The sequence below is a fragment of the Mytilus californianus genome, unplaced genomic scaffold (genome assembly GCF_021869535.1).
Source record: "Mytilus californianus isolate M0D057914Y unplaced genomic scaffold, xbMytCali1.0.p SCAF_4, whole genome shotgun sequence".
Lineage (NCBI taxonomy): Eukaryota > Metazoa > Mollusca > Bivalvia > Mytilida > Mytilidae > Mytilus > Mytilus californianus.
The window spans coordinates 66,805,447-66,832,395 of NW_026262690.1; the positions used below are offsets into that span (position 1 = coordinate 66,805,447).

At 32.3% G+C, this 26,949-nt stretch overlaps 2 protein-coding genes across 5 annotated transcripts in view; one reads left to right on the forward strand and one right to left on the reverse strand.

Annotated features, from left to right (window-relative positions):
• Positions 1-14,469, reverse strand: part of LOC127738389 (probable ubiquitin carboxyl-terminal hydrolase FAF-X) — a 49,934-nt gene extending 35,465 nt beyond the window's left edge. For 2 of the 4 annotated variants that reach the window (XM_052249623.1, XM_052249620.1), the window contains exons 1-10: positions 14,332-14,469; positions 11,764-12,120; positions 11,038-11,150; positions 10,501-10,613; positions 10,167-10,272; positions 8,215-8,330; positions 3,745-3,811; positions 1,921-2,105; positions 692-830; positions 177-329 (exon numbers count right to left, since the gene is read on the reverse strand). In XM_052249623.1, the coding sequence (XP_052105583.1) occupies positions 177-329; positions 692-830; positions 1,921-2,105; positions 3,745-3,811; positions 8,215-8,330; positions 10,167-10,272; positions 10,501-10,613; positions 11,038-11,150; positions 11,764-12,097 (1,326 nt within the window). In that variant the 5' untranslated portion in view covers positions 12,098-12,120; positions 14,332-14,469. Of the gene's footprint in view, positions 1-176; positions 330-691; positions 831-1,920; positions 2,106-3,744; positions 3,812-8,214; positions 8,331-10,166; positions 10,273-10,500; positions 10,614-11,037; positions 11,151-11,763; positions 12,121-14,002; positions 14,049-14,170; positions 14,273-14,331 lie in introns of those variants that run through there. The other 2 variants (XM_052249621.1, XM_052249622.1) reach the window with 2 other exon arrangements.
• Positions 14,470-14,627: 158 nt separating this feature from the next.
• Positions 14,628-26,949, forward strand: part of LOC127738400 (propionyl-CoA carboxylase alpha chain, mitochondrial-like) — a 34,420-nt gene continuing 22,098 nt past the window's right edge. Inside the window, exons 1-8 of the mRNA XM_052249640.1 lie at positions 14,628-14,722; positions 18,046-18,135; positions 19,310-19,426; positions 21,111-21,224; positions 21,806-21,859; positions 22,266-22,434; positions 24,649-24,727; positions 26,181-26,283. Coding sequence (XP_052105600.1) covers positions 14,654-14,722; positions 18,046-18,135; positions 19,310-19,426; positions 21,111-21,224; positions 21,806-21,859; positions 22,266-22,434; positions 24,649-24,727; positions 26,181-26,283 — 795 coding nt within the window. The 5' untranslated portion in view covers positions 14,628-14,653. The remainder of the gene's footprint in view (positions 14,723-18,045; positions 18,136-19,309; positions 19,427-21,110; positions 21,225-21,805; positions 21,860-22,265; positions 22,435-24,648; positions 24,728-26,180; positions 26,284-26,949) is intronic.

Sequence of the window (26,949 nt, forward strand, 5' to 3'; positions counted from 1 at the left end):
ATGCTGATTTTCTCGGTATAAATCTTCGATTTCTTGTAATTCAAAGTCATAAATACTTTTATCCGACATAAAATATTAAAAAAAAAAATTTTAGCACAAAGGACTATACAGTACAAATCTAAAAAAAATTATCAGTACAAGATTTCATTATAGAACAAAATTATATGACAACATACCTGAGCTTCCCAAAGCTTGTCCAAGTCTTCAGATGTTAAAGCTTTTTCCTTAATCATAAATCTGAGTATTTTCTCCAGCTTTTCAACATATTGTGGCTGATGTAAGCTGTCTCTTAGTACAATTGTCAAAACCTGATTATTTTGAATCCAGTCCTGTAAAAGAATAATGTTTTTCTTCACACCTTTTCTTTCTATTTTCAAGAGTTCTGAGTTATTCTGATTTCATGGTTTCCTATGTCTTTCAGTTTGAATGCAGTGCACATCAAGTGAGAATAAAATAGATCATTTTAATAAAACATTCCTAGAAAATTTCCATGTTTCTTAGAATTCAATATTCATTAAAATAAGCTAATGTTATCTCTGACAATAAAAATAAGCTAGACATTATAAACCTTTTAAAAACAACATGTATACTTAAATTATTTTCTTCAATCATGAAGTTCAACATTTTAGGCATTTATTTAAATTTTTCTTCACAGAAGCAAAAAGACAAGCAGTCGAATTCCCCTACATACTGCCATTTTTTCTGCTGTCAGCCATTCATCTTCATCCATAGATGAGTGTCGACTTGATACATTGGATATCATTGATATTACTTTGTTAACTTCATTCAAAGCATTCATCTTTCCATTGAATGAGGAAATCTGCAGCAATCTGAAAATAGTAAAAGTAAATGGAGAATGTGTCCCCATGGACACAGATGATGCACTGCTTACATACAACATTATAAAGGGACATAACTCAAGAACAATAAAAGTGACGCTAACCAAATTTGTACTTGATCTTAGTTTTGTGGTAATAAGTATTGTGTATAGGTTTCATATTTGGTTGGGGCAAACTTAAGTTACAGAACGGAAACTAAAAACTTTGCAATTTTTCGATTTATAAAGGGGCATAACTCAATAATGGTTAAAGTGACACTACCCAAATTCAACTTGATCTGTGTTTTATCAGTGGAAGGCAAAATTAAACATTGCATTGTATAAAGCATTGATTGTAGTTGATCCAACTATAATCATGGACAAAGGAAGATAACTCCAATTTTAAAAATTACTTGAACAAGACATCATTGATATTTTTAGAAAAAAATTTGTAAAGGGGCATAACTCTAGAACAGTAAAAGTGACGCCACCAAAATTCAAACTTGATCTGTGTATTGTGGTAATAAGCATTGTGTATAAGTTTGAAAACAATTGGTTGAGGAAAACTTAAGTTAGAGAACGGAAACCAATTTCGGGACGTATGGATGTACGTATTGACAGACCAACAATGATAAAACTTACTGCCCCCTCCGCTTCGGCGGGGGAATAAAAACAAACTGAGCAACTGTTTAGACAGTGTTTGATACCAAGAGCTTGTAAAAATATCATTAATGGCTTCTTTTATCTGAAATACCTATAACAGGAAAATACTTTTTAATCAGTATTGATCCTTTTTTTTTAGTAGTTAAAGATGAGAAAACTTAATTTCTTAACAAACATAAGTTTACAACCATAGATAAGTATATATTCTCTGCCACATTCCCGATACTTAATCCTATATAAAACACTGCTGTTGCATATCATATAAAAATAAGAAGATGTGGTATGATTGCCAATGAGACAACTCTCCACAAGAGACCAAATGACACAGAAATTAACAACTATAGGTCAAGTACGGCCTTCAACAGTGAGCAAAGCCCATACCACATAGTCAGCTATTAAAGGCTCCGAAATGAGCTCATTTTACTAATAAGAATCTTTACCTAAGAATCATCTTTAGTCTAAATATTTCCAAATTTTTAATGGTCTCTTCTTGGTCTGGAAGTCTGGAGACAAGTTGCTTCAGAGCTTTAATGATTGAGGACAAAGCATCATTCTTGGCCTCTGTTTTGGTTTCTTTCTTTAGTTCTTCATCAGTCAAAGAATCTAAAAACTTGGGCACTATTTCCTGTAAAATAATTTATAACTTAAGTGGTGAATAACAAAGTACTAAAGCATAATGGTGATTTAATACAACTGAGTTTTCATTTTCCCCTTTTCTTTTTATTGATGGCTATTATGGTAAACAATAGAAGTTTGACAAGAAGAATTAGGATTTAAAGTATTGTTTTATACCCCCACACAACAAAATCTGAAAAAAAAAAAAAAAATACTGGCATTCTTAATAGTCATTTGAACCCAAATTTTCATATTAGTATTCATTTGTAGTGCCTCCTTCTTCCCACTTGTCATAAAGTTTAAGGAGTAGGATTTACTAAAGACCGTTCCAGAATTAAATGTATGAGGGGTTTGGAAGGCATTTTTTTTGGCACCCATCATGCATTAATTTCAATTACCTACTACCCCCCACCATGCACAATATAAAAGTGGTAAATATACCCACCATGCATAAAATTGAATTAAAAATGTTCAATTCTTATATGTTGAAATTAATGTGAGTTTCATTTAATCTGATGGATTGTCTACAATGATACAATATAAAAATAAGGAGGTGTGATATGATTGCCAATGCAACAACTATCCACCAAAGTTCAAATCAAGTGGAAAGACAACTTATTTTAGACATCTAATGAAATTTCCTGCATGCAGGGTAGGATAATTAATGCTAACCCACAGGAGCAAAGTATATCACTATTAGTTTTACAAGGGAGTCTTGCTTGTCCAAACTGTAGTCTCTTGTTTTTTTGTTTAAATGTCTGCAATGTTAAGCTTCTGTATCATAATACTTTTTCTCTGCGTTTGTAAAGAGTTCCTGTTCAGAGCATATTACATGTACTTATAAAATTCAGCATTGAAATGAAGCATAGAAACATAGAAATTTGAATGGCAGTATTATAATTTAATTTCTTTTCTCCTCTAAAATCTAGGCGGGAGGGAGCAGGATGGAAAAGTACAATTGATTTATCAGTTAAAGTATACATTAAGTTATATTATTTGGATCCAGTTATTATACTACAGGAAAAACAATTTTATTTTTTGGTTCTGGGTATCCCATGAGAAATCTTTCAAATCCACTTGGCAAGGGGAAGGGCAACATCCATGCTGACAGAAGTAGGCAAAGGGAGATAACTGGAGGATAATTACACTTCCATAGACAAAAAATCTCCGAAATAATTGAATCTGACACACAAATTTCACAACAACAGCTTCTAATTTTATTTCATTTTTTGCAACCCCATCATAAAACATTATTTGAAAAATTTTCATGAATTTCCAATGACGGAAAACCCCACAATGCACAAAATTTAATTCATTTATGAAACACCATAGATAATTTTCAAAATGATTATGCACCCACCAGGCATGCATAATTAATAGCACTGCCGTCCGACCCTCCCATACATTTAATTCTTGAACAGCCCTAAACTAGAATACATGTATACATTTGACAAACACTTTTATTTTATATATTTCCACGTGCAGCCGTTCATTCCTACATCTATTATCAAATCCGCAGTATATCTTCCCCTACCATCTACAAAGAACTGATTTTAGTCACTTATAAAAATGACTTGTAATAAAGGCTGGTCATCAGTAACCAAATCTGCCTTTACTTGTACTTCAGTGTATTATTATGTTTAACTTACAACAATTGGCATCATATATTTCTCTACTGTATGTGGCGTCAGTACCTCATTACACTGTCCAAAGGGTCTGAAAAATATAAGGTACTGTTAATACAAAATTTTCAAAATTGCAATCAATGGTTTTACAAGATGGGTTACAAATTGTATATAATGACATACAGTAATAACTAATATATTTTCAAATCAAAGAATTTTAGGTATAATTCAGTTTGGAGAATATAATTAGCCTTGCAGCCCATTAAAAGTATTAGTGTCCTAGCTAGCCTAAAATAGAAGGGAGAAACCTCCCAACATCTGCCCTTACAATCTGTCCAATGCACTTTTGTTTTTGAATAAAAATCTTTTTAACTACAGGAATGCTTTTTACAGTCTCCAAAATACTATAAGTCCAGCAAACTCTGAGTATAATGTTATCAAAAGATCAAAAGTCCCCATTTTTTCATACCTGCCAACCGTCCAGTTTTGAGCGGGAGTCTCCCACGCAAACGACGAAATTCCGGAAATCTCCCGCTTTCGGATATTTTGACCTGGAATAACCCACGTTCATAATTCTCTGTCTTTTTCATTACTTTCAATAGAAATAAATAAACAATCTGCGATCATTTGAAAACTTTGGTCAGTTGATTTTATGTTCGATATATAAGTAATCTAAATTCAGTTATGCTATGTCAACTCCAACAAGTTAGAAGTCTTTTTCTGGACCAAGCTGCAGTGTAAAAAAGAAGAAATAGATAACTGCAAATCGAAATGTCTTGCAGATTTGAATGAAAGATTTTCAATTTTTACGTCCAAGTTCACTTGGCAATGAATCTTTTTGCACATCATGTTCAATCAACTTTTTGATTTCTTCTGGTGGTCTGTACGATGTTTGAAAGCATGCTTAGTGTGAGACTCACAACAAAATCAACATATGGAATGTTATGAGTTATGAGACTTGGAGGTATTGAACAAGGCTATAGCTAAGGGTGAGATTGCCCTCTTTGAAGGTTTCAGAGGTTGGCAGGTATGTTTTTTGTTAAATTGTTTTTGATAAAAAAAAGAATGTGTGTCCATAAGACACCTTGCCCTGTTCACACTATTACATTACCATGAAAGGGAAAACCACTATTTTAGCATATATTTTTTAAAGTTCAAATCATAATGAAGATGTGTACTAACTTTTAGGTTAATAAGACCACAATTCCTATGTAAACTATTTTTAACAATATCTTTAACCTAATACAGGATGGAATAATGGACAGAGATTTGCATAAAATTCTAGCTTGAAGGCTTTTTATACTAATTTTAAGGAGACCACTGGGTTGTAACTTTATGATATCCTCTACATTCAAAATATATAAAGTGCATTCATTTATAAAAGTTATATTAAATGAACTAGTTCTTTCAAACAAAATTCATACTATGTATTAAAGTAAAATAAACTGCTTCGCTAAGCGCAGCTGGATACGCCCGCAGATGTCCAACCCTGAACAGTTGGGGCAAAAATGGACACAATATTCAAGCTTGATAAAGGTCTGAATTTGGATTGTAATTAAATATTTGACATATTATAGTTTTCTGAATAAATGTAGTCAAAGAACTTGAAATTGGTTATATGAATTAAATTTATATTCAGTTAAAGATTTCTTGCTGTTGTACAATACACTGTGTTGTTGTGCAATACACTGTGCTGTTGTACAATACACTGTGTTGTTGTGCAATACACTGTGCTGTTGCGCAATACTTAGTAAATCTGTTGTCAGACTATAAACAAATAAAATCTTATAACTCGGAAACGTAAAATCGAAAATTTATAAAAATCAAAAGGGAGCTTACATCAATAGATATAAACAATTTACCAAAGTTTCATAAAAAATGCTTTCAGCATTTTTGAGTTATTGTCCGAAAACTGCAAAATCCCCCTTTTTGTAATGAAAAAAAAACCCATAAATCGGAAATGTATAGTCTGAAATTTATAAAAATCAAAAGGGAGCTCATGTCGATAGAAATAAACAATTCACCAAAGTTTCTTGCAAATTGGTGAAATTGTTTTTGAGTTATTGTCTGAAAACTGGAAAAAAAACTCTTTTTTAATGAATAAAACCCCAAAACTCGGAAACGGTAAATCTGAAATTTATAAAAAACGAAAGGGAGCTCATGTCAATAGATATAAACAATTCACAAAAGTTTCATGCAAATTGGTGAATGTGTTTTCAAGTTATTGTCCGAAAACTGGAAAATCCCCCCTTTTTTAATGAATAAAACCCCAAAACTCCGAAATGATAAATCCGAAATTTATAAAAAAAGGAAAGGGAGCTCACATCAATAGATATTAACAATTTACTAAAGTTTCATGCATATTGGTTAAAGCGTTTTTGAATTAATGTCGGACATGTTGACGACAGACGGACGGACAACGGTATACCATAATACGTCCCGTAAACGGGCGTATACAAATTATAAATCCTTAATCAGGGGTTCAAATTAACATTTGGTACTGGAAGGTCCAGGACCTTTGACACTCTAAACTGAGAGGTCCACAACCTAAATTCCAGGTCCTACTTTTACTTGAAATATTTCCTAACATAGTACGATACAAGTAACAAAATTAATGTGCTGTTGGTGTTTGGTCAACTTGTTTCATTGTCAAAGTCATTGTTGTATAAAATATTTAATAACAATTGTAATTGTCTTTGATATTAATTATAAATTCAGATAATCTTTTTTTTTTGTTATTGAGGAGGGTGTAATAATGGGTGGGTGTGTTGTCACTCAACTATTGTTAATTTATTACTACTTATACCATTTTATAAAACAGTTCAAATTCAAAGCTGTTTAAGCAGAGACGTATATACATGTTTCTCTAATTCTTCGTCAATTTATCCCTTTCTGCACCCATTGTATAAAAAAAATTTAATCAACGTGTGGTTTGTTTGATCTCAGTTCTTCATTGGTTAAAATCCGATTATGACGTCGAATTTTCTTGCTTTCCTCTGAATCTCCTATTGTGACGGCATGAAAAAAGGCGACCATGCCTGATGACGTCACATAGAAAGAACACATCTTTTTGCAGATCATTCGAAAAGAAGGAATAAATTTGCCTGCGTATTGTTTGAAAATCATTAGAGAAACAGATTCCACCACCAAATCTCGTGTAATACGATATTTATCCACTCTCGACAGTTAAATTTTAAATATTTAAAACGCTCGGCGAGCCTCGCGTTTTAAATTTGAAAATTTACCTGTCTCGAGTGGATAAATATCGTATCACACTCGATGCAGTGGTAGAATCTATATGTATATATGTCTCTGGTTCAAGTGTATCATATCTAGTTGCACTATTATAATGCATTAGTTCCTCTGTGAAAATAAGATAAGAAACTTCCAGATTTGTACTGGTCCTTTAAAATTGAGAAGACATTACCTCTTGGAATTGTAGTAATACGTTTACACTATACAAAAATCTACATATAATATCAATATTTATTAATGATAAAGAAAATTACTGTCACATTTTTTTGGATTTTGAGATGAAAATTTATGAACTAAAAGTAATTTTGAGTTTCTGTAAAAAAATATTTCCTACTTTTTCTTTCTTTTCAATATATCTTTTGGTTTTCAATTCTAGTGGTTATATTTTATCATCATAGATGTATTTTGTCAACTGCCTGGAATTATTATTTTTTCATTGTATTTGATCGGCAAACCCGGAATTACCCTTATCCACTCCGGAATCGGATCCGTTTTTTGTTATTTTCTTCATTTCCGGTTTATGGCATCCAATGTTTTTCAATGTTGTTTTGTCAGTCAGATACGATTTTACTCGGATTTACACATTACTAGTTGACAATTTTCGGTATAAAGCTAGCGGTTGAACAAAATGAACATCGCTGTCATGAATAATAATGATGAACATAAATTTTGAGATTGTTTGGAAATTTTTGTTTGAAAAGGTCAGCAAAGTTTATTTTTATTTTCTGTCAAACCGAAGGTCCGTCAGGCGTAGCTTGTAACCAAAACGAGAGTCCGACTTCAAAAATGGAAGGTCGCGGACCTCGGACCACCACTAATTTGAACCCCTGTTAATTCATGGCTGGAAACAGTTTTCTTTGGCAAAATCAACAAAAAGATTATTAAGGAATGTGCTTTGAAACACAAGATGCTTAGTATAAATCAAATTTAAAGGTAAGCAGTTTGGTATGTTTTGAACATAAATTATTTAAAAAAAAGATAAAAGAACAGAGTTCCAATGTCCCCCGCATTGCACATATTTTATCTATCCAAGGTTTTTCCATATAGTTAGTGTTTCCAAGGGGCATAACTCTTTTAAAAATAATTGATCAGCACTGATTTTCAAACTCTTCCAAGACATTGCTGATATAAACCTATGATATAAGTTTCATACAAATCTGGCAAGAGTTGTAAACGTGAGAGTGCTAACAAGACCGGAAAGACACAACAAATTGCACGGGGGACAATAACAGAACCTACTTTATAAGAGCAGCTACAAGTGGGACAGACATTTGTGGACCATCTTGAAATCTTTTCAACAGTATCTGAAAACCTTTCAGTTCTCCAAATCGGTTTACCAGATCAACTAACCAACCCTGAAAAAAAAAAAAAAACACATTTTACAGTAAAGGTGTGGTTAATGAGAATGCTCAATACAGGACATTATAATAATTTTTAATAATGTTCAGACCATTTTTTAAGATTTTGTCTTTTTTAGGGCCAACAAAAAAGTAGATAAATAACCGTCCTTGAAATGAAACAATACAAAAAAAATAATTATAACAATCTTGTAGATAAATAACTGTCATTAAAATGATACAATACAAAAAAAATAATTATAATAATCTGGTCTTCTTAAAACTACTTCCTCAATTATGAAAATCCTTTAGTTTCATTTTCTGGAGAGAAAAACTTCCCCATTTAAACATAACATTGACATGATCTAATTTGCATAATTGAAGCTACTTGTAGCTACATTGATGATAAACATAAATTAAAATGAATTGTGCATTCAAACTTTTTTCCTCATGTATGCCATACAAACAGAGATTTTTTTTTATTACAATGTCAAAATAAAATATCAATATATAATATTTACTCATGTAAAAAAAAATTTAATTCATTCAGAAATAAATAGCTTATATGCATAAATTCATGTGTAGAATAAAATTCTTCGCTGAGTGCAGCCTGATACGACCGCAGAGGTCGAACCCTGAACAGTTGGTACAAATTTGGACACAATATTCAAGCTTGATACTGTCTGAATTTGGATTGTGATCAAATTTTTGACATTATATAGATTTCTGACACAAAATAAATATGGTCAAAGATCTTACAAATCTATTGCGCAATACTGTGCAATTGAAGATTTCTTCTTGAAACATTTCAAAAATTCTAAATTTGAAAAAAAAAATATGAATCCTCTAAAAAAATCCCCCCCCCCCCCCAACTTTTTGAAACCCCCCTTGGAACAATAACCCCAAAGTTCGATCCCAGCCTTTCCTTTGTAGTATGGAACCTTGTAGTACAATTTCAGAGAGATTCATACACTTAAACACAAGTTATTGTCTGGAAACTAGAAAAATGCTTATTTTTGGCCCCTTATTCCTAAACGTTTTGGGCAATTACCCCCAAACTCAATTCCAGCTTTCCCTTTGTGATATGGAACCTTGTAGTACAATTTCAGAGAGATTCATACACTTAAACACAAGTTATTGTCTGGAAACTAGAAAAATGCTTGTTTTTGGCCCTTAATTCCTAAACTGTTGGCCCCAAAACCCCTATTAAAAACAAATCCCAACCTTCTACTTGTGGTATTAAACATTGTCGTACAATTTCAGAGCAATCGAAATACTTATACACAAGTTATTATCCTGAAACTAGAAAAATGCTTGTTTTGGGCCCTTTTGGGCCTCTAATTCCTAAACAGTTGGGACCATCATCCCCAAAATCAATCCCAACCTTCCTTTTGTGGTATTGAACCTTCTTAAAAAATTTCATAGAGATCCATTCACTAAAACTTAAGTTATTGTCCGGAAACCAATGTGTCTTCAGACGACGACGCAGATGACGACATCATACCATTATACGATCCCAAAAAATTTTTGCGGTCGTATAAAAAACTCTGAATACTTTTTCTTATTTATTCCATACAAACACAGAAAACCTAAATTAAAAGTGTATAATACATAATTCACTCATATCAAAAAAGATTAAATATTAGAAATTATTTCTGAAATTACAACAAATTAGTATATCCCATCAATAAAATATACTATGATTTATACAAAATCTAAAACAACCATGGCATATCAAATTCAAGCAAATTTGTACAATCAATGATCACCATTTAGATCTCAATGGAAAATCTGCTTCTCCACAATAACCAATAACATTCATAAATATGCAATAATTTGTAGAAAACTCTTTACCCTTGGTGTCCTTGGATCAGGAGGCCTTGCAAACAAAGCATCATCAGGAAGAGTAACTCCAGCTTGTACAGATTCTGACTGTCTCGTTCCATTATATGTGTGGAATCTGAATATAACCATTTAATTATGTTAAGTAACCTCATGAAAAGATTTGCACAAATTCTTGAATCAACTTTCGAAGCTTTTATTTGTCCAGCACAAAGACTAGAGTGTTTGATAAAATGAAAATACTATTTAAGTTCACTTCATAAAAAAATATGAAAAGTTAGGTAAAAAGCTACATATTTCATATTAATCAATATTTGATTAACCTATTGTAGATGATTTGACTTACTTGCAGTGCGGATTAAGTACCATAGCTAATAGTTCTAGTAAAGGGTACCAGTCCTCAGCCAGCTTGGCTACACACAGTTCTATTAACTTTTCTGCATTCTTTAAAATGTATCTCTACAAAAATAATGATTTATTTTCCAAAGATCTGCACATAAATAATAACAATCATGTAGAAACATTAATGTCAATGAATATTTTTTTTTATTCTGTAACAAATATCTGTTGATCTACAAAAATTACAGTTAACAAGTAGTTACTACAATTGCGTCAACTTTTTTTTGGGTTAGATTCTGATGTCTGATGCTTGTTAAAATGACATTAACTTGTATTTATTTTCATAGTTGGACAATAGTTGTACTGTGCATCATTTGAATAATGACCATCTTAAAGTTCCTATTTGGCTATTTGAAACCATAGCAAGTGTATCTGCTTCGTAAACTACTCATTCAAACATGGTTTTAAGGAACTAAAACGTCCTCTGTCAAATGTGTGATTTTCAGACAGTTTTTTCCATATAAACATAAACAACTAAACTTACATGGATTTCATATTTCCATCCACTGACAGCTTCATCTGTCATTATCTTGGTAAATGATACTGTAAGACCTTCTCTGAAAAATCTTTGGCAAGCTTCGCTTCTGGTGTCCAATCCTACAAATAAATGTGTTGGTCAAATTCAAAATTATTTACATCGTGTAAAATCATATAATTATGTCTATGCACCCACTTATATTATATTAAAGTTTTAGGCAAATATACATGTAGAACTTTTTACAAAATTCTTTAATACATGATCTTATATCAATTTGTTTTGTCTCTATTTAATGTGTATCAACATTCCTGGTTATTTTTAATATGTGTAGAATATCTTAAACAGAGTGCATTATCATTACTTTAGACTTAGCAGGTCTGTTTATACATCTTATGATCTACAGGTTCTGTCTATTTCAATGTTAGTTACGGTCAATTGTACACTGTGATATTGTTGTATTAGAAATGGTACTGTTCTGTGAGGGAATCTATGGAGTTCAGTAGAAAGGTTTCATCAAATACTTACTGTACGATACAGTACAATATAACATATAAATATTTCAATGCTAGTTAAGGTCAATTGTACACTGTGATATTGTTGTATTAGAAATGGTACTGTTCTGTGAAGGAATCTATGGAGTTCAGTAGAAAGGTTTCATCAAATACTTACTGTACCCTACAGTACAATATCGCATATGATGAATTCATAAATCATCTTTAAGTGATGTCTTACCATCTTTACAGAGTTTAGTAGCTGCTTCAAGCAAAATTTCAAGTTCTCCTTTTGGCAATACTGGTACTACCCATCTTGGACGATTGATCATTTCATCCAGCCTGGCCAACTCCTGCACTGGAAATTCAGGTTCTTGGTCATCTGTCATTTCAACTGACCCATCACCTTGTCCATTTTCTGATTCTGCTGGGGGTTGTGTCGTTGAAGTAGCAGGAGTCTGTTGTGGTGGTAGTGGCTGTTGCTGTTGAGGCTGCTGTGTTGACTCTGGAGGATTCTGAACATTTTCTTGAGGAGAGTCTCCTCCAGCCTGGCCTCCTCTCATCACAATTGTCATGGTCTAACCAGTTAGTGAATTTTCTAAAAAAAAATAATCTTTTGTTACAACAGATCACTATAAGACCAGCTTTCGATATATAAATAGTGTTGTATTTTGTCCTAAAGTAGAGGATAGGACAAAACAACTTACATATTAAGTTTGCCACATAATTTCACCCTTATCTAGAGATTATGTGATATTTTTTTTTCTGTCCAACAAATATGTACTTATGCTTCAATATTTCTTATACTTACTGTTATCCTTTTTATGTATTAGGCTTAATTGGGTTTTCAAAGTCACAGTTATGACAGTTTTAGTGAAAAAGCAGTGAAAGGTGTATCTTCTTTAGATTTCAACAAAATTCTTTGTTAGCTGGCAACAGTTTGTTGACTCAGAATTTAAAGAAAACTTTAACAACACTAATCATTAAAATTTGGGATGCTTTTAAACAGCTCAAGGAAACTATCAATGATGATAGGACTCAGCTAGTGTAACCAGGGCACCTTGACCAGACCCTGTTACCATGAGCAACATGACAGGTGCCACATGAGGTGCAGAATCTGATTTCCCTTCCACAGCTCCCGAGATCATTCCTGGTTTTTTGAGGAGTTTGTGTAGCTCAGTCTTTAGTTTTCAATGTAGTGTTTTGTCATTTTGTCATTTGTTGCCAGGGTTTGTCAATTTCTCTTAGACTAATGAATTTTAATTGCCCATTTGGTATCTCCCAACTCTTTTTAAAAGCATAAAAGGTAAAGTATAATCACATACCAATTTTAGGACTGATAGTTTATTTCAGCTTGAAATTAGAAATCTCTCATAGAAATTACAAAGTTTTAGTAAGAAACTACATGTATAAGATAATGTATAGGTATATCCACAAATCATTCAAATGAACTGAAATACAATGTACAAGTATAGGGCTATCACACTTCAAATATTGACAATTTATGCATCTATTTTTATTACAAGGATTGTGCTTAAAAGAGGCTTTCCCTGAGTGACTTGGCATTTGAATTCTATGAAAATCAATCATTTTTAATCAAATTTTCCATGAAATTACATGTACATGAACTGACTTCAGATAAATCAAAACAACAGATAGCATCAGACAGATATGATAGGGTAATAATACTATGTATTAAAAGTGTATTATTCACATTTAAAAGTACAAGTTCAGTATAATTGACAGATAAGTCTATACATGAAGTACCATACATCAACCCACCTAGACAGCTTTGTACTAAGAAATGAAAACCAGAGAACCATAAAGAACAGTCTTACAAGGACACTTTCAGTCTAACAACATTTTTGTGATAATCTTAATTTAACTTATTTGAACAATTTATTTCTAAAAATTGAAAAGTAAAGACAGTTAGATAATATATAAAGAAACACATACAATTGAAATATGGAGAAAAAAAAACTTGAAAGATGAACCCAGAAAAGTTTTTTTTATATTGATTCTCAACTTTAACCCTCTTGTTGCTGGGCATATTTTTTTTCAATTTATGGAAGCACCTTCTCATTTCTGCATCACTTTCATATAATTTATCAACAATTCTTGTGTAATATTTTTAGTTTAATGCATTTTCAACTAAACATCATAATGGCTTGATGTCATTTTTCGAATTAATTAAGTCATAGTTGGGCATTTGACATCAATTACGTAATTAAATCTATTTGATCATTTTAATGTGTTATCATGGTAATAATACTGTTTTCCTGAGGGGTAAGTGGTCTTATGGTGTTCACAAATGTTCAGCTGTGAAAAGACCAACCTGTTGTAAAAGGATACACTACACAATGGCCAATAAATATGAAAAGTTATACTGTGGAAGAACTCTGTGCAATATTATTATTGTCAACATATGTGATTATATAAAATAACATGCTCTGTTTATCCACACCCTTTAAATAAATAACCAAACTGACAATTTGTTAGAAATATAGACTGCTTTCACTCTTTCATATCCTGCAGTTTTCAAAATCTAATAATATCTATCAGATATGACCTAGAAGTGAAATTCGCGAGTACTGCATTGAATTAAAAACTGTAAAATGTTGACGTGATTCATATCTTCGTAGTTTTACCCTTTCTTTTCAATAAAAATCGCATCAGTGTAATGACTAATGCATTAATACAACGAAGTTTCTGCGTCCATTCATTTCAAAACAGACATGCACAATGGCCGACTTTTCCGGTTTGTCAACTTTCATATTTAAATTTATCGCTGATGTCACTTGTGTCATACCTTAAAGTTATAAGATTTTATCAGATATGGGCTTTCTTTGCTTTCCTTAATGCACATTTGCAACTTTTTGGTCACTTGAAAGGCTAAAATTAGTTTTGTAAGTTTCAACGGAATCAAGTTGACATTATGGTAATGAGATCATCTCGTTCACACGAGAGGTAGCTTAACATATTTTAAAATATTATAAAAATTATATTTTAGCAAATTATCGTCAAATAAATTAAACAAAATTTGTAATATTTGTAATCATTCAAATTTTTAAATTTTTAATTACAAATTGAAAGTACAGACGGGGTCTCTTTGGGGTCAAGGTGAATTGAAAATGGCATCACCGGTTAGGAGGCTGTGCTCAAGTTCAAAGCGCATTTTTTCAGCATCTGTACACTGTCAGGTAACTTTGTTTGTTCTAATTAAAAAAATTAATACTTAAATCGAAATGTGTCGCAAGTATATCATCGACAAGAATGTTTATTTGTTTGCAATTTAGTGTCCAGTATTGAGGACAAATTCTGAATATACGAAGTTACTCTATTTACTTTTGTTTTGCAAAACTTTTAAATTTAAATATGCACGTCCTTTTCAGAAACTTAACCGTTGATTTAGAGGCTTGATTTTTTTCTCTCAATTTTCTGAGGAAACCATGACAAAAAAAGTTCCAAAAAGGTGCTGTCAAACCATAGTTAAGGTTTATGTGGACAAATCGTGGACCCTCAGTAAAATTGAGAATGGAAATGGGGAATGTGTCAAAGAGACAACAACCCGACCATAGAGCAGACAACAGCCGAAGGCCACCAATGGGTCTTCAATGCAGCGAGAAAATCCCATACCCGGAGGCGTCCTTCAGCTGGCCCCTAAACAAATATGTATACTAGTTCAGTGATAATGGACGTCATACTAAACTCCAAATTATACACAGGAAACTAAAATTAAAAATGATACAAGACTAACAAAGGCCAGAGGCTCCTGACTTGGGACAGGCGCAAAAATGCGGCGGGGTTAAACATGTTTTTTGAGATCTCAACCGAATCCATGACAAATCGCCCCACTGGCAAATCGCCCCACACCTAATCGCCCCACTTTTTCACCAACTCGCCCCACTTTCTAAAAAATCGCCCCACTCTTGTTTACCAACTCGCCCCACTTATGAAAAAGGGTAAAATCCCATTGAAAATAGGTTGGATAACTTGCCCAACTTATGAAAAGGGTTAAAATCCCGCTGAAATAAGGTATGCCAACTCGCCCCACTCATGACAAATAGATAAACCACGATGAATTCAGTAATGCCAACTCGCCCCACTTATGAAAAAAGATGCAATCCCGTTGTATATCTATGTTCCTGCCCCACTTATAAATAAAATCAATACCTATAAAAACCTTAGATAAACATGAGTATGCATAACAATAACATTTTAAACAAACATACATTAAATCAATTATGACAAGGACTGGCATGATAACATGAAAACGAAGTACAAGATAAAATGTCAGCACTAGAAACATGAACATGAATACACATATATGGCATACAATAGATTGTCATTAGATAGTTCAGTAGCTGTCTGCTTCGACGACTGGACCGTTGACACGACAACACTGGCGTAAGAGTCTGGTTGTAGATATGCTGCCTTCAATACAGCACAAGGATACACAGTAGACATAGTAAATGCATGACAAAGGCTACTTTACTTTTTATAATTTTGAAACCAAGCCATAAATTTCTCAATTTTTATTGTTTTCAAACCATAAACAAAACTTACCAATCAATTTTTCAACAACAACAAAACCTGCTTTGACTAGAATGCATGAATGGACATTCTCTTTGATATTTACTTGAAAGTAACATTTGCCTTTCACTGATTGCTCGTTAGTGTTTAATTATTCTTAATTCAAAGACAAAAGTAACCAATCCGTTTAGTGCTATAAAAACAAATTGAAATCCTTCAATTGTTATGATAAAATATCGGATTATGATACAATTAACAGGTTTCTTTTCAATTGTTATGCAAATAACTAAGCTTACAAGAATAAAGTTATTCTCCAATAATACGAAACTTATATGATAATGAATAATGTATTTACAACTATATTTTGAGAAGGTGAAACATCATTTAATTTCAATAATAATAATCTAATAAATTTGCGTTTTTATGTATTCTGTGTAGATTAGTTTTCATTTAAGTGGGGCGAGTTGGCAGACCTGAAAATTATATATTCATCTAGATTTTACCTTTTTTTCATTAAGTGGGGCGAGTTGGCAGGAGAAAAATTAACGGGATTTAACCCTTTTCACAAGTGGGGCGATTTTTTAAAAAGTGGGGCGAGTTGGTAAACCAGTTTGGGGCGATTTTTTTAAAAGTGGGGCGAGTTAGTGAAAAAGTGGGGCGATTTGGTGTGGGGCGATTTGCCAGTGGGGCGATTTGTCCTGCTTCCATCTCAACCCTCCCCCTATACCTCTAGCCAATGTAGAAAAAACAAACGCACAACAGTACAAAAGTAAAACTCAGTATAAGAGAAGTCCGAGTCCGATGTCAGAATAGGAAACAAAAAAAATAAACAAAATGACAATAATACATAAATAACAACAGACTACTAGCAGTTACTGACATGCCAGCTCCAGACCTCAATTAAACTGATTGAAAGATTATGTCTTCATCATATGAATATCAGGCACAATCCCTCCTGTTAGGGGTTTAGTATTATATCGTCATAAAATATATGAGAAGAACATAACCCGTGTCATGTCAACAACTGGTTTTAGAATAAATGTGTTTAATTCCGATGCAAAGACCCTATAAGTGAATCAATATTAAAGCCAAAATATGCAATCTTCAGTTACTAAGTTGGGCCTTAGCGTAACATGGCTGTATTTTCACCTTAAAATTTACTCTGAGTACAGACAAATATGTGTATCTGGAAAAGTTTTAAGGCATAGCATGCCCTTGATAAATAAAATTCAAATGCATTTTATATTTTAGAAAATTAAAAACTTAAAAACTTAACTGGAATTTGCAGTGCACTTTTTTTCATTCCTAAACCAAGAGTTCCAAGTGGCGAAGTTTGAATCATTATTAAATTATACGGACGCCATCAAGAGTTGGTTGACCGTTATGGAATATCCGTTCCACAGATGACGACTATGTTCCAATTATCATACCTACAATTCCGTCCCTTTTTCGCTGAATGTGACCTACCGAATTAGTCTTATCACAAGGATTATACTAACATGAGCAACACAACAGGATCTGCTTACCCTTCCGAAGCACCTGAGATCACCCCCTTTTTTTAGTGGGGTTCGTGTTGCTCAGTCTTTAGTTTTCTGTTGTGTTTTATGTACTGTTGCTTGTCTGTTGGTCCTTTTATTTTTTTGCCATGGCGTTGTCAGTTTATTTTCGACTTTTTAGTTTGAATGTCCCTTTGGTATCTTTCGCCTCTCTCTTATTCTGCTTCACTTTTGATTGCGAATTGAGCTATGATAGTTTAATGCCATTGGATCTGATGAGTATGAATGTCCCTTTGGTATCTTTCGCCTCTCTTCTCTAAGATTTTGTCTGGTTAAGAGTGTGCATATCTTCTTTTTCTTGCATCTATGAAAACAAGGGAAGATATAAGATATGATAGTCTTCTGGTTGCTTGATCAATAGCTACTGATTTCTGAAAATTCTTGCACATACATGTATATGCCATTTGATGAAATGAATTGTACAAATTTTTCAGAGTGCAGCTGCAGCTAGACGGTCAATATGCCTGACATCAGTGAGATACAAAGAATATTACTGGAATGACAGATCTGACCCAAATGAAAAGGTTTGTGTTGTAATGTCTAGCTTACATGATCATAAAAGAAATTGTAAAGAATAATTTCCATCTGGTTAAGGGTCAAATGTATCTAATTGAATGCCTCCAGTGAAATTTTGGAGGAAAGAAATTGCCACTGGATGTTAAGCATGCAACAATAACAGCAGTCAAATATTGCCACTGGATGTTAACCATCCAACAATCAATCAATAAATGAAGTTAAAAAAATGTGTAATGAAAAATACTCGCTAGAGATGAAAAGCTGAAATACTATAAGAGGACACAGAAAAGATTCAGTATAAGTATTAATAGGGCAAAAAAATGTCAAAAACATATAAATAAAAAAGCTTTCAACTAAATTAATAATTAGTTAAACTAAATATATGAATTTGTATTTTCAAGAAATGACAAGAAAAATAAATAAATTGTATTAACAATATTTTCCTATCATATGATTGCCTACTGGAAAAAGTTTTGTATTTATTAGCTTAATGTTAGAAACATACTCAACTTTTCATATGGTATGGCAAGACAAAGTTAAAAATCATGTCCAGTTATATATCAATAATGTTGACTGGATAAACTCCTGCTTTTCCTTTGCATTTCATATTTCATGTAATCTGACTTTAATATAAGCACTTTAGTTGTTACTTATTGACTTGTTATTCAGTTTTGAATTCATTAAATTTTTATATAAAAAAAAAAGATTCTTAAAACTAATAGAGATAGAAGCTCTATAATATTATTAGTCATTTTCATTCTCTTTAGAAGCTCTATAATATTATTAGTCATTTTCATTCTCTTTATTTGATTTATCATGCTGTAAATATCATTGGTTATCAAAAACATGTTAAAGATTAAACTGCATTCTACTTTAAGATATTGAAAAAATTTATAAAGGTAGTATAATAATCTGACTGAAAAAAAATCACTTGGAGAATATTTAATGTCGTTGTCTACTGATGTCATCACTCTTAATATTGATTTTGATTGATCAGACAACATTTGAAATCAAATTAATCCTAAATACTGAGACCAATAGATAAGTTTAAGTTCTATCTTAATACTACATACATGTAAAACTATTTCAACAGATGTAACATATTATGTCATAGGAATCAAATGCATATATAACAATATGAAGCAGTTATTACATAATAATTATGATAAGGTATGTTTTTAGACCTTTGATAAGATACTGATAGCTAACCGTGGAGAAATAGCATGCAGGGTTATCAGAACATGTAAAAGACTTGGAATCAGAACAGTAGCTGTCCATAGTGATGTAGACTCATTAGCAGTAAGTGTCTCTTTATTTTGCTAAAATAAAGATTATATACTATATGTTTATATCATAATGTTGCACATGTAGATGATATAACTATTGTACAAATGTTAAAGGTAACAAATTAAGTTAGGACATCACTGCCAAAAATCCTTAATGAATTGTAATTTAAATGAATTTCGAAAGACATGAAAAGCAGGTGGTTTGCAGTGGCGGATGCAGGGGGGGTATTCTGGGGGGTTGGAACCCCCCTTTTTTTTAACGATCAATGCATTTGAATGGGGACATATAGTTGGAACCCCCCCTTTATCCTGGGTTAGGAACCCCCCCTTTTATAAATGGTTGGATCCACCCCTGGTTTGCATTCTTTTTTTTTTGTACAACTACTTCGGGGTTGATTTTAACTGTTTTAGAATGGGACCCCAAACCATCTGATTGGGAAATTTGTATTGTAATAAACCAGATTTGGGAGTTTTAGGAGTAATATTGATAACACCCCAATTCTTGCAACCATATTTGAGTATAGATCAAAAAGATGTAGAAATATATTTCTTGAGGACTTCAGGTCTCTATAGAGCTTAAAACAGACTTTCAAGTATTTTTTAAATAATTTTTTTCTAGCCTCATTAATTTCTCAGTGTTCTCAGTAATTAGACCTTATGTTGCTTTACACATTCTATGTCTTTTTTCTCAATATGAAAATTATCTTTTATCAATCTTCCATTATTGCTGAAAATAATTACTTTTGTTTTATTAGAGTTTACTTCTAGATACCATTCATTACAATAGTTACCGGTATATAAAATATCAAGTTTTAGATTCTTTAATGAAAGTTGAGAGGAATGGTCAATTGACTTTGCAGCTTTTGCTCTCTTAACATGTAGTTATTTGTGATTAGGTCAGTTTAAAGGGAACCACTACATGGTAGGTCAATGATATTTGGTATGCAGATGCATAAGTATTTGCACTCATCATTTCCCTGGAGATCATTTGAGCTCAGCCCCCTCAGGCATGGCCTATTGACTTTGAATGTTTTGCATAGTTTACATGTTAAAGATTGTGTTTAGATCAGTTAAAAAAGAACCACTAATGTTAAGTCTACGATAGTATTAGCATTTGAAAGTCTTCTTTTCCATTGAGATTATTTTGCCCCACCCCTATCAAGGTTCATTGACTTTGAAACTTTACATAGTTTTCAAGTTAAAGTTTGGGTTTAGGTTAGTGTTTAGGGAACTACATATGGTAAGTCAAAGGTATTTGGAATGCAGTTTTATAAGCATTGGCATTTTTCATTTCCATGGAGATTATTTGGTCTTACACCTTAAGTCATGCTTCATTGGCTGAATGTTTTGCATAGTTTATATGTTTAAATATTGCCATTTGGAGTCAATATTTGGATTATACTATCAAAATTACAAAATGGTGAGACATATCTCTGTGTCAACAGTTTATTAGATACTTAGTGACCTGCAACGAAGTAATTAGGTATAGGGATGCATCTAGGGGAGTATATCAATCCCCCTCCAAAATTCATACCTACATTTCTTACATCAATATTTCAAAATAATAATAGATTAGAACTTACAAATTACACTAGTCAACAATACTGATGTGATAACCTTAGTTCCTAGCTTAATTCTTTTCTTTACCATTGTAAGATTTCATTATAATAGTTTTAACTAAAACCTAAATGTAATAGGTCCATACTAGGATGGCAGACGAACATATTTGTATTGGTCCAGCTCCAACTAGCAAAAGTTACCTGAACATGGAGGAAATTTTAAAAGCAGTCAAAGATACTGGAGCACAAGCAGTAAGTAACTTACAGGAGGTATCAGTAGTATGTAATAATGTTCAAAAGAAAATGGACATGATTAAAACAAATTATAGTTTGATAGGTTATGCACTTTTACTTAGAAAAATTGCAGTATTTATGTCAATGTCAACATTAGAAGAGCATCTTGGATATGAATAAGAGAAAAATAAGGGGTTACTATTTAGACAGCAAACCAACAACAAATAGCCTTGAGAAAAAACAATCTAGAGGTCTCCAATTTTGACGCTGCCATGGATTAGTTGCTAGGTACAATTGCTTCAGGAAATGGTCAACAGAAATTATTAATGCTACTAGCTATAGAATTGGCATATTTCACATATTGATAAACTTCAAAATGAATAATGGCATAAACTTTTGACTTCAAAGTCTTATCTTTACTATGTATAAGACGTAAGCTAGTTATACGAGTCTTTAACTATAACCTTGTTACCTTACTCAATACAATACACAACCAAAATATAAGTTAAGAACTTAACGCTCTATATATACATACAAACACAATTTTGTATACTTTGCCATTTAACCCAGAATTTCATGATGCATTATTTTCTTTGCAGGTACATCCTGGATATGGTTTCCTGTCAGAAAATACTATCTTTGCAGCAAGATTGGTTATTATATATTCTTTTTTAAGGGACTATTTGAATCAGCCATCATAATGAAATTATCAAATGAATAAGTGTGAAGTTTATTTTGTTTACAACAGAATCTGTTTTCTCTCTCTCTCTCTCTATTTATAAACATTATTTTCTTAACCAGAAGGAAATAAAGAAAAATGTCTGAATGTGGACACATATAGCATCACTTGAGGTTTCAGAAAATATCTTGAATAACAGCAAAACCATTTGATGAAAATAAAGTTGCATATGTCTTAACCTGCTATTTTTATGACTGTAATGAAAAAGCCAGACAGTTCTGTACTATATATTTCCTTTTATACAAAATTACAAATCTGGGTATCAGTAGATAAACTGTCATCTAGGTTATAAAAGTTATATCAATGTGTTTCATGTTTAGGCTGAGATTGGAGTGGAGTTTATTGGTCCAAGCAGTGGCCCCATCAAGGCTATGGGTGATAAAATAGAGAGTAAAAGAATAGCTACTAAAGCTGGAGTTAATATGATCCCTGGACATGATGGTGTTGTAGAAGATGTAGACAGTTGTATCAAGTATGCCAATGAAATAGGTAGGGGATTCTTATACCATTAGGTATACACATTTCTGCTTCACTAGATCTACATAAAAGATGTTAAATAGAAACATTTGATCTGTAAAGTTTCAGATGCTAGTAATTGATAATGTAATGTAAAAACAAAAGGTCCAAAATAATAACAATCAACATTCAATCTATCTTGGCATGAATAAGTTTGAAAGTGAATTGATGCAGTTATTAGATTAAATTATATAAATGCTAAAATGTAACTTAACATGCTATGAGTGTTATAAAAATAGTTGTTATATTTGATAGATTCACACAATATTTATCTAGACAAACTAGATACATTTATGTATAATGCGTCAATGATAGGGCCAATTTTGTCCCAGATCTTAGCATCTCCTCAACATAAAATGTTATTTTTAGCTCACCTGACCCGAAGGGTCAAGTGAGCCATTCTCATCACTTGGCGTCCGTCGTCGTCGTCGTCGTCGTTAGCTTTTTACAAAAATCTTCTCCTCTGAAACCACTGGGCCAAATTTAACCAAACTAAGCTACAATCATCATTAGGGTATCTAGTTTAAAAAATGTGTCCGATGACCCTGCCAACCAACCAAGATGGCCGCCATGGCTAAAAATAGAACATAGGGGTAAAATGTAGATTTTGGCTTATATCTCTGAAACCAAAGCATTTAGAGTAAATCTGACATAGGGTAAAACTGATTATCAGGTTAAGATCTATCTGCCCTGAAATTTCAGACAAATCTGACAACCTGTTGTTGGGTTGCTGCCCCTGAATTGGTAATTTTAAGGAAATTTTGCAGTTTTTGGTTATTATCTTGAATATTATTATAGATAGAGATAAACTGTAAACAGCCATAATGTTCAGCAAAGTAAGATCTACAAATAAGTTGCCATGACCAAAATTGTCAGTCGACCCCTTTAGGAGTTATTGCCCTTAATAGTCAATTTTTAACAATTTTTCGTAAATTTTTGTAATCTTTTTCAAAAATCTTCTTCTCTGAAACTACTGATACAAATTTAACCATACTTGGCCATAATCATTATTAGGGTATCTAGTTTAAAAAATTTGTCCAATGACCCCGCCTTCCAACCATCATGGCCAACTTAGTTAAAAATAGAACATAAGGGTAAAATGCAGTTTTTGGTTTATATCTCTGAAATTAAAGCATTTAGAGCAAATCTGACAGGTGGCAAAAATGTTCATCAGATTTAGATTTATCTGCCCTGAAATTTTCAGACAAATCCGACGACCCGTTGTTGGGTTGCTGCCCCTGAGATAGTAATTTTACAAAAAATTTGCAGTTTTTTGTTATTATCTTAGATATCATTATAATATCTAATATCTAATACTATTAATTATGATTTTAACCTTATTTTGCATGATTTCCAAAGCATCAGTAAATACAGGTGAGCGACACAGGCTCTTGAGAGCCTCTAGTTGTTAATTTCATGCTGAAGAAATGTATTTGTTATGCAAAAGCTCTTCCATATTTATACCCCCGCTTTATTATACCCCCGCTTTAAAAAAGGGGGGTATACTGTTTTACCTCTGTCTGTCCTTCCGTCAGTCCATCCGTCAGTCTGTCCGTCCCATGAATATTTTCATCGCATTTTTCTCAGGAACTACTTGACAATGATTTCTGAAATTTGGTTTCAGGGTTTATATAAGTAAGTTACACGGTGTGATGCGTTATCTGATTCATCACTCAACAACTTCCTGTTTACCGAACACTTGTATTATTTTACACATGATAGCCAAGTTGAAAATTTTCATCACATTTTTCTCAGGAACTACTTGACAAGGATTTCTGAAATTTGGTTTCCGGGTTTATATAAGTAAGTTACACCGTGTGATGCGTTTTCAGATTCATCACTCAACAACTTCCTGTTTACCGAACACTTGTATTATTTTACACATGATAGCCAAGTTGAAAATTTTCATCACATTTTTCTCAGGAACTACTTGACAAGGATTTCTGAAATTAGGTTTCAGGGTTTATTTAAGTCAGCTTTACCGTGTGATGTGTTTTCAGATTCATCACTTAACAACTTCCTGTTTACCCAAATATTTCGGCAGGGGTATCATCAGTGAGCAGTAGCTCACAGCTTTACTTGTTGAATTTAGTTTTATTTTTGAAAAATGACAGTAAAAAAAACATCATGTTTCAGTGATAAAAATTGTCAAAATATCTTTAATTAAAACTGTATCTTTGATTTCAGGTTACCCTGTGATGGTGAAAGCGTCAGCTGGTGGTGGTGGTAAAGGTATGAGGATAGCTTGGAATGACAAAGAGTGCAGGTATTATAATCTATAAAACATATGCCCTATGACTTCAAAAATTTAATGAAAGACTTTTTTGCTATGGTTGCAAATATGGAATGGATTTTTTGTATATAGTTATTTGTAGGGTTAATGACAGTTTGATCATAGATTTGGGATCTGGTTTCCTGACATTGTAGAAGTATGGCCCTTGGACTAAGAAATTTAATCAAATTGAACTTATCCATGTGTTGTTCTCCAAGAAAATTAGCAATGTGCATTGATTATTCAAATTAATATTATGCAACAATTCAAAAACACTTCCATTGTTCATTATTGTGTAGCATACAAGTCATAAGTCAATGTTTTACTCTTTCATAAAAAAGTATGCCTCATAAATTATAGGTTGATATTCTGATCTTTTGTGAAAAAAGAATTTGCCTCATTTTTTTTGGGGGGGAGGGGGGGGGGGGTGGGGAGGATTATGGTTCAGAAGGAAGAGGGATGTATTTTAATGTGTCACACATTTTTTGGGGAAAACTAGCTGCTACTTAACTTTCAAATTAGATTATTATCATTGATAAACGACTTATGTTTATAAGAATTAGAAAAGTTAAGGTAAGTGTTGTGCCTGTAAATGAAGAGTTACTATTAATTTATCATGGAATAATCCAGCCTTTGGACTGGTCAGACTTTGTGCAATTGATTTAATATTGACATTGCATATGATGGAGATTAAATTATAGAAAGGCATGAGAGTTTTAAGTGAGGTTAAAATATCAAACTAATTATTTTTTTATATTATGAAACAGAGTTTATCCTTAAACTATAAAGTGTAACTCCTTTTTATGTTCGAATAAAACTGTACTTGTTAACTAATGTATGTTTCTGAGAAACCTTGTTAGATTATCTCTCAAAGGCTGTATTTTGTACATAACATTGTATCCTCCTTACTATATATGCATGATATTATATCCTTAATTTGTTGACTCAAACCATTTCTAAATTGTCATGACTTTAAACTTGTTTATCTAACTTAGTTTTTCCCATGTTTAATTTGACTGTAATTATTAAATTGGCATGCTAGACTCTTATGTTTGTTATATTATTAACAGAAAAAATAAACCTGTCCTTTATGCTCTAGTCAGAACTGTAATAAGTTTTTATTGACAAGTAAGTTTTTATTGACAAGTCAAAAATAGACGAGCTTTGCATTAAGATTCATTCGTATTAAATGAAAAAATCTTAGAAAAATGGGATTTTGTCCATTTGAATGAAGACTCAAAAAAAAATTTTGGGTCTCAAAAAATATTGGGTCTCATTTCCTGAACAATTTATGTATGTGTGATTCTTGTTAAGTTTAATGTTAAGATTTGGGGCATGAATTACAAAAAAAATGAGATTTATGCACTGAATTTTTTTTTTATCCAAACCTAAGTTTGCTATGCAGCCATGTATTCTATTTTTTATTATGTAACGTGTATTTTTACAGAGATGCATATAGACTGTCAAAAAATGAAGCTGCCTCCAGTTTTGGTGATGATAGAATGTTGATTGAAAAGTTTATAGATAATCCTAGGCATATTGAAGTACAGGTATGGACTCAACTCCCTCTTTTGTATGTGTTTACCTTTATTGTTGTTATTTGTGATACTTGTGAAATAAAAGGGAATTAGAGTTTGTTTTACAAGAAAGTAATATGGTACCGAGTGGACAATCAAAACTTATGTGAAAATTTGGACTATCAGAATGTTATTTTGCTTAATTGTACTTTGACCAGCTATGCAATAGTTTGGTTATAGTCCCTTAAATTTTTACTCAAGGTGCATTTTAGGTATCAAAGTAATCAATATTATATTTATATTGCATCTGTTTTGTAAATGTGTAGTATACTGAATATGTGTGAAATAAGGATGTTTTGCATTCTCAGAGTCTTCCCTGGATCAAATTATTTTTTCATCTCTGGCCTATAAATAGTTTGTTTGCCACTTGAAATTACTTTTTTACTATGTTAACTTTGTTAGTGGTTATAATCAGAATGAAAATTAAGAAATAATTCATGGGGGCTTGAATATATCGTGATTTTACCATGGGTTGGCCCTTTATGACAAACATTTTACCCTGAGCGATAGCGAGGGGTAAAATATCGGCATAAAGGGACAACCCGTGGTAAAATCACGATATATTCAAGCCCCCATGAATTATTTCGATTCTAATAGGACAAATACGGCAATTTTTTTGAATTGAAGCGCTCTAGATGA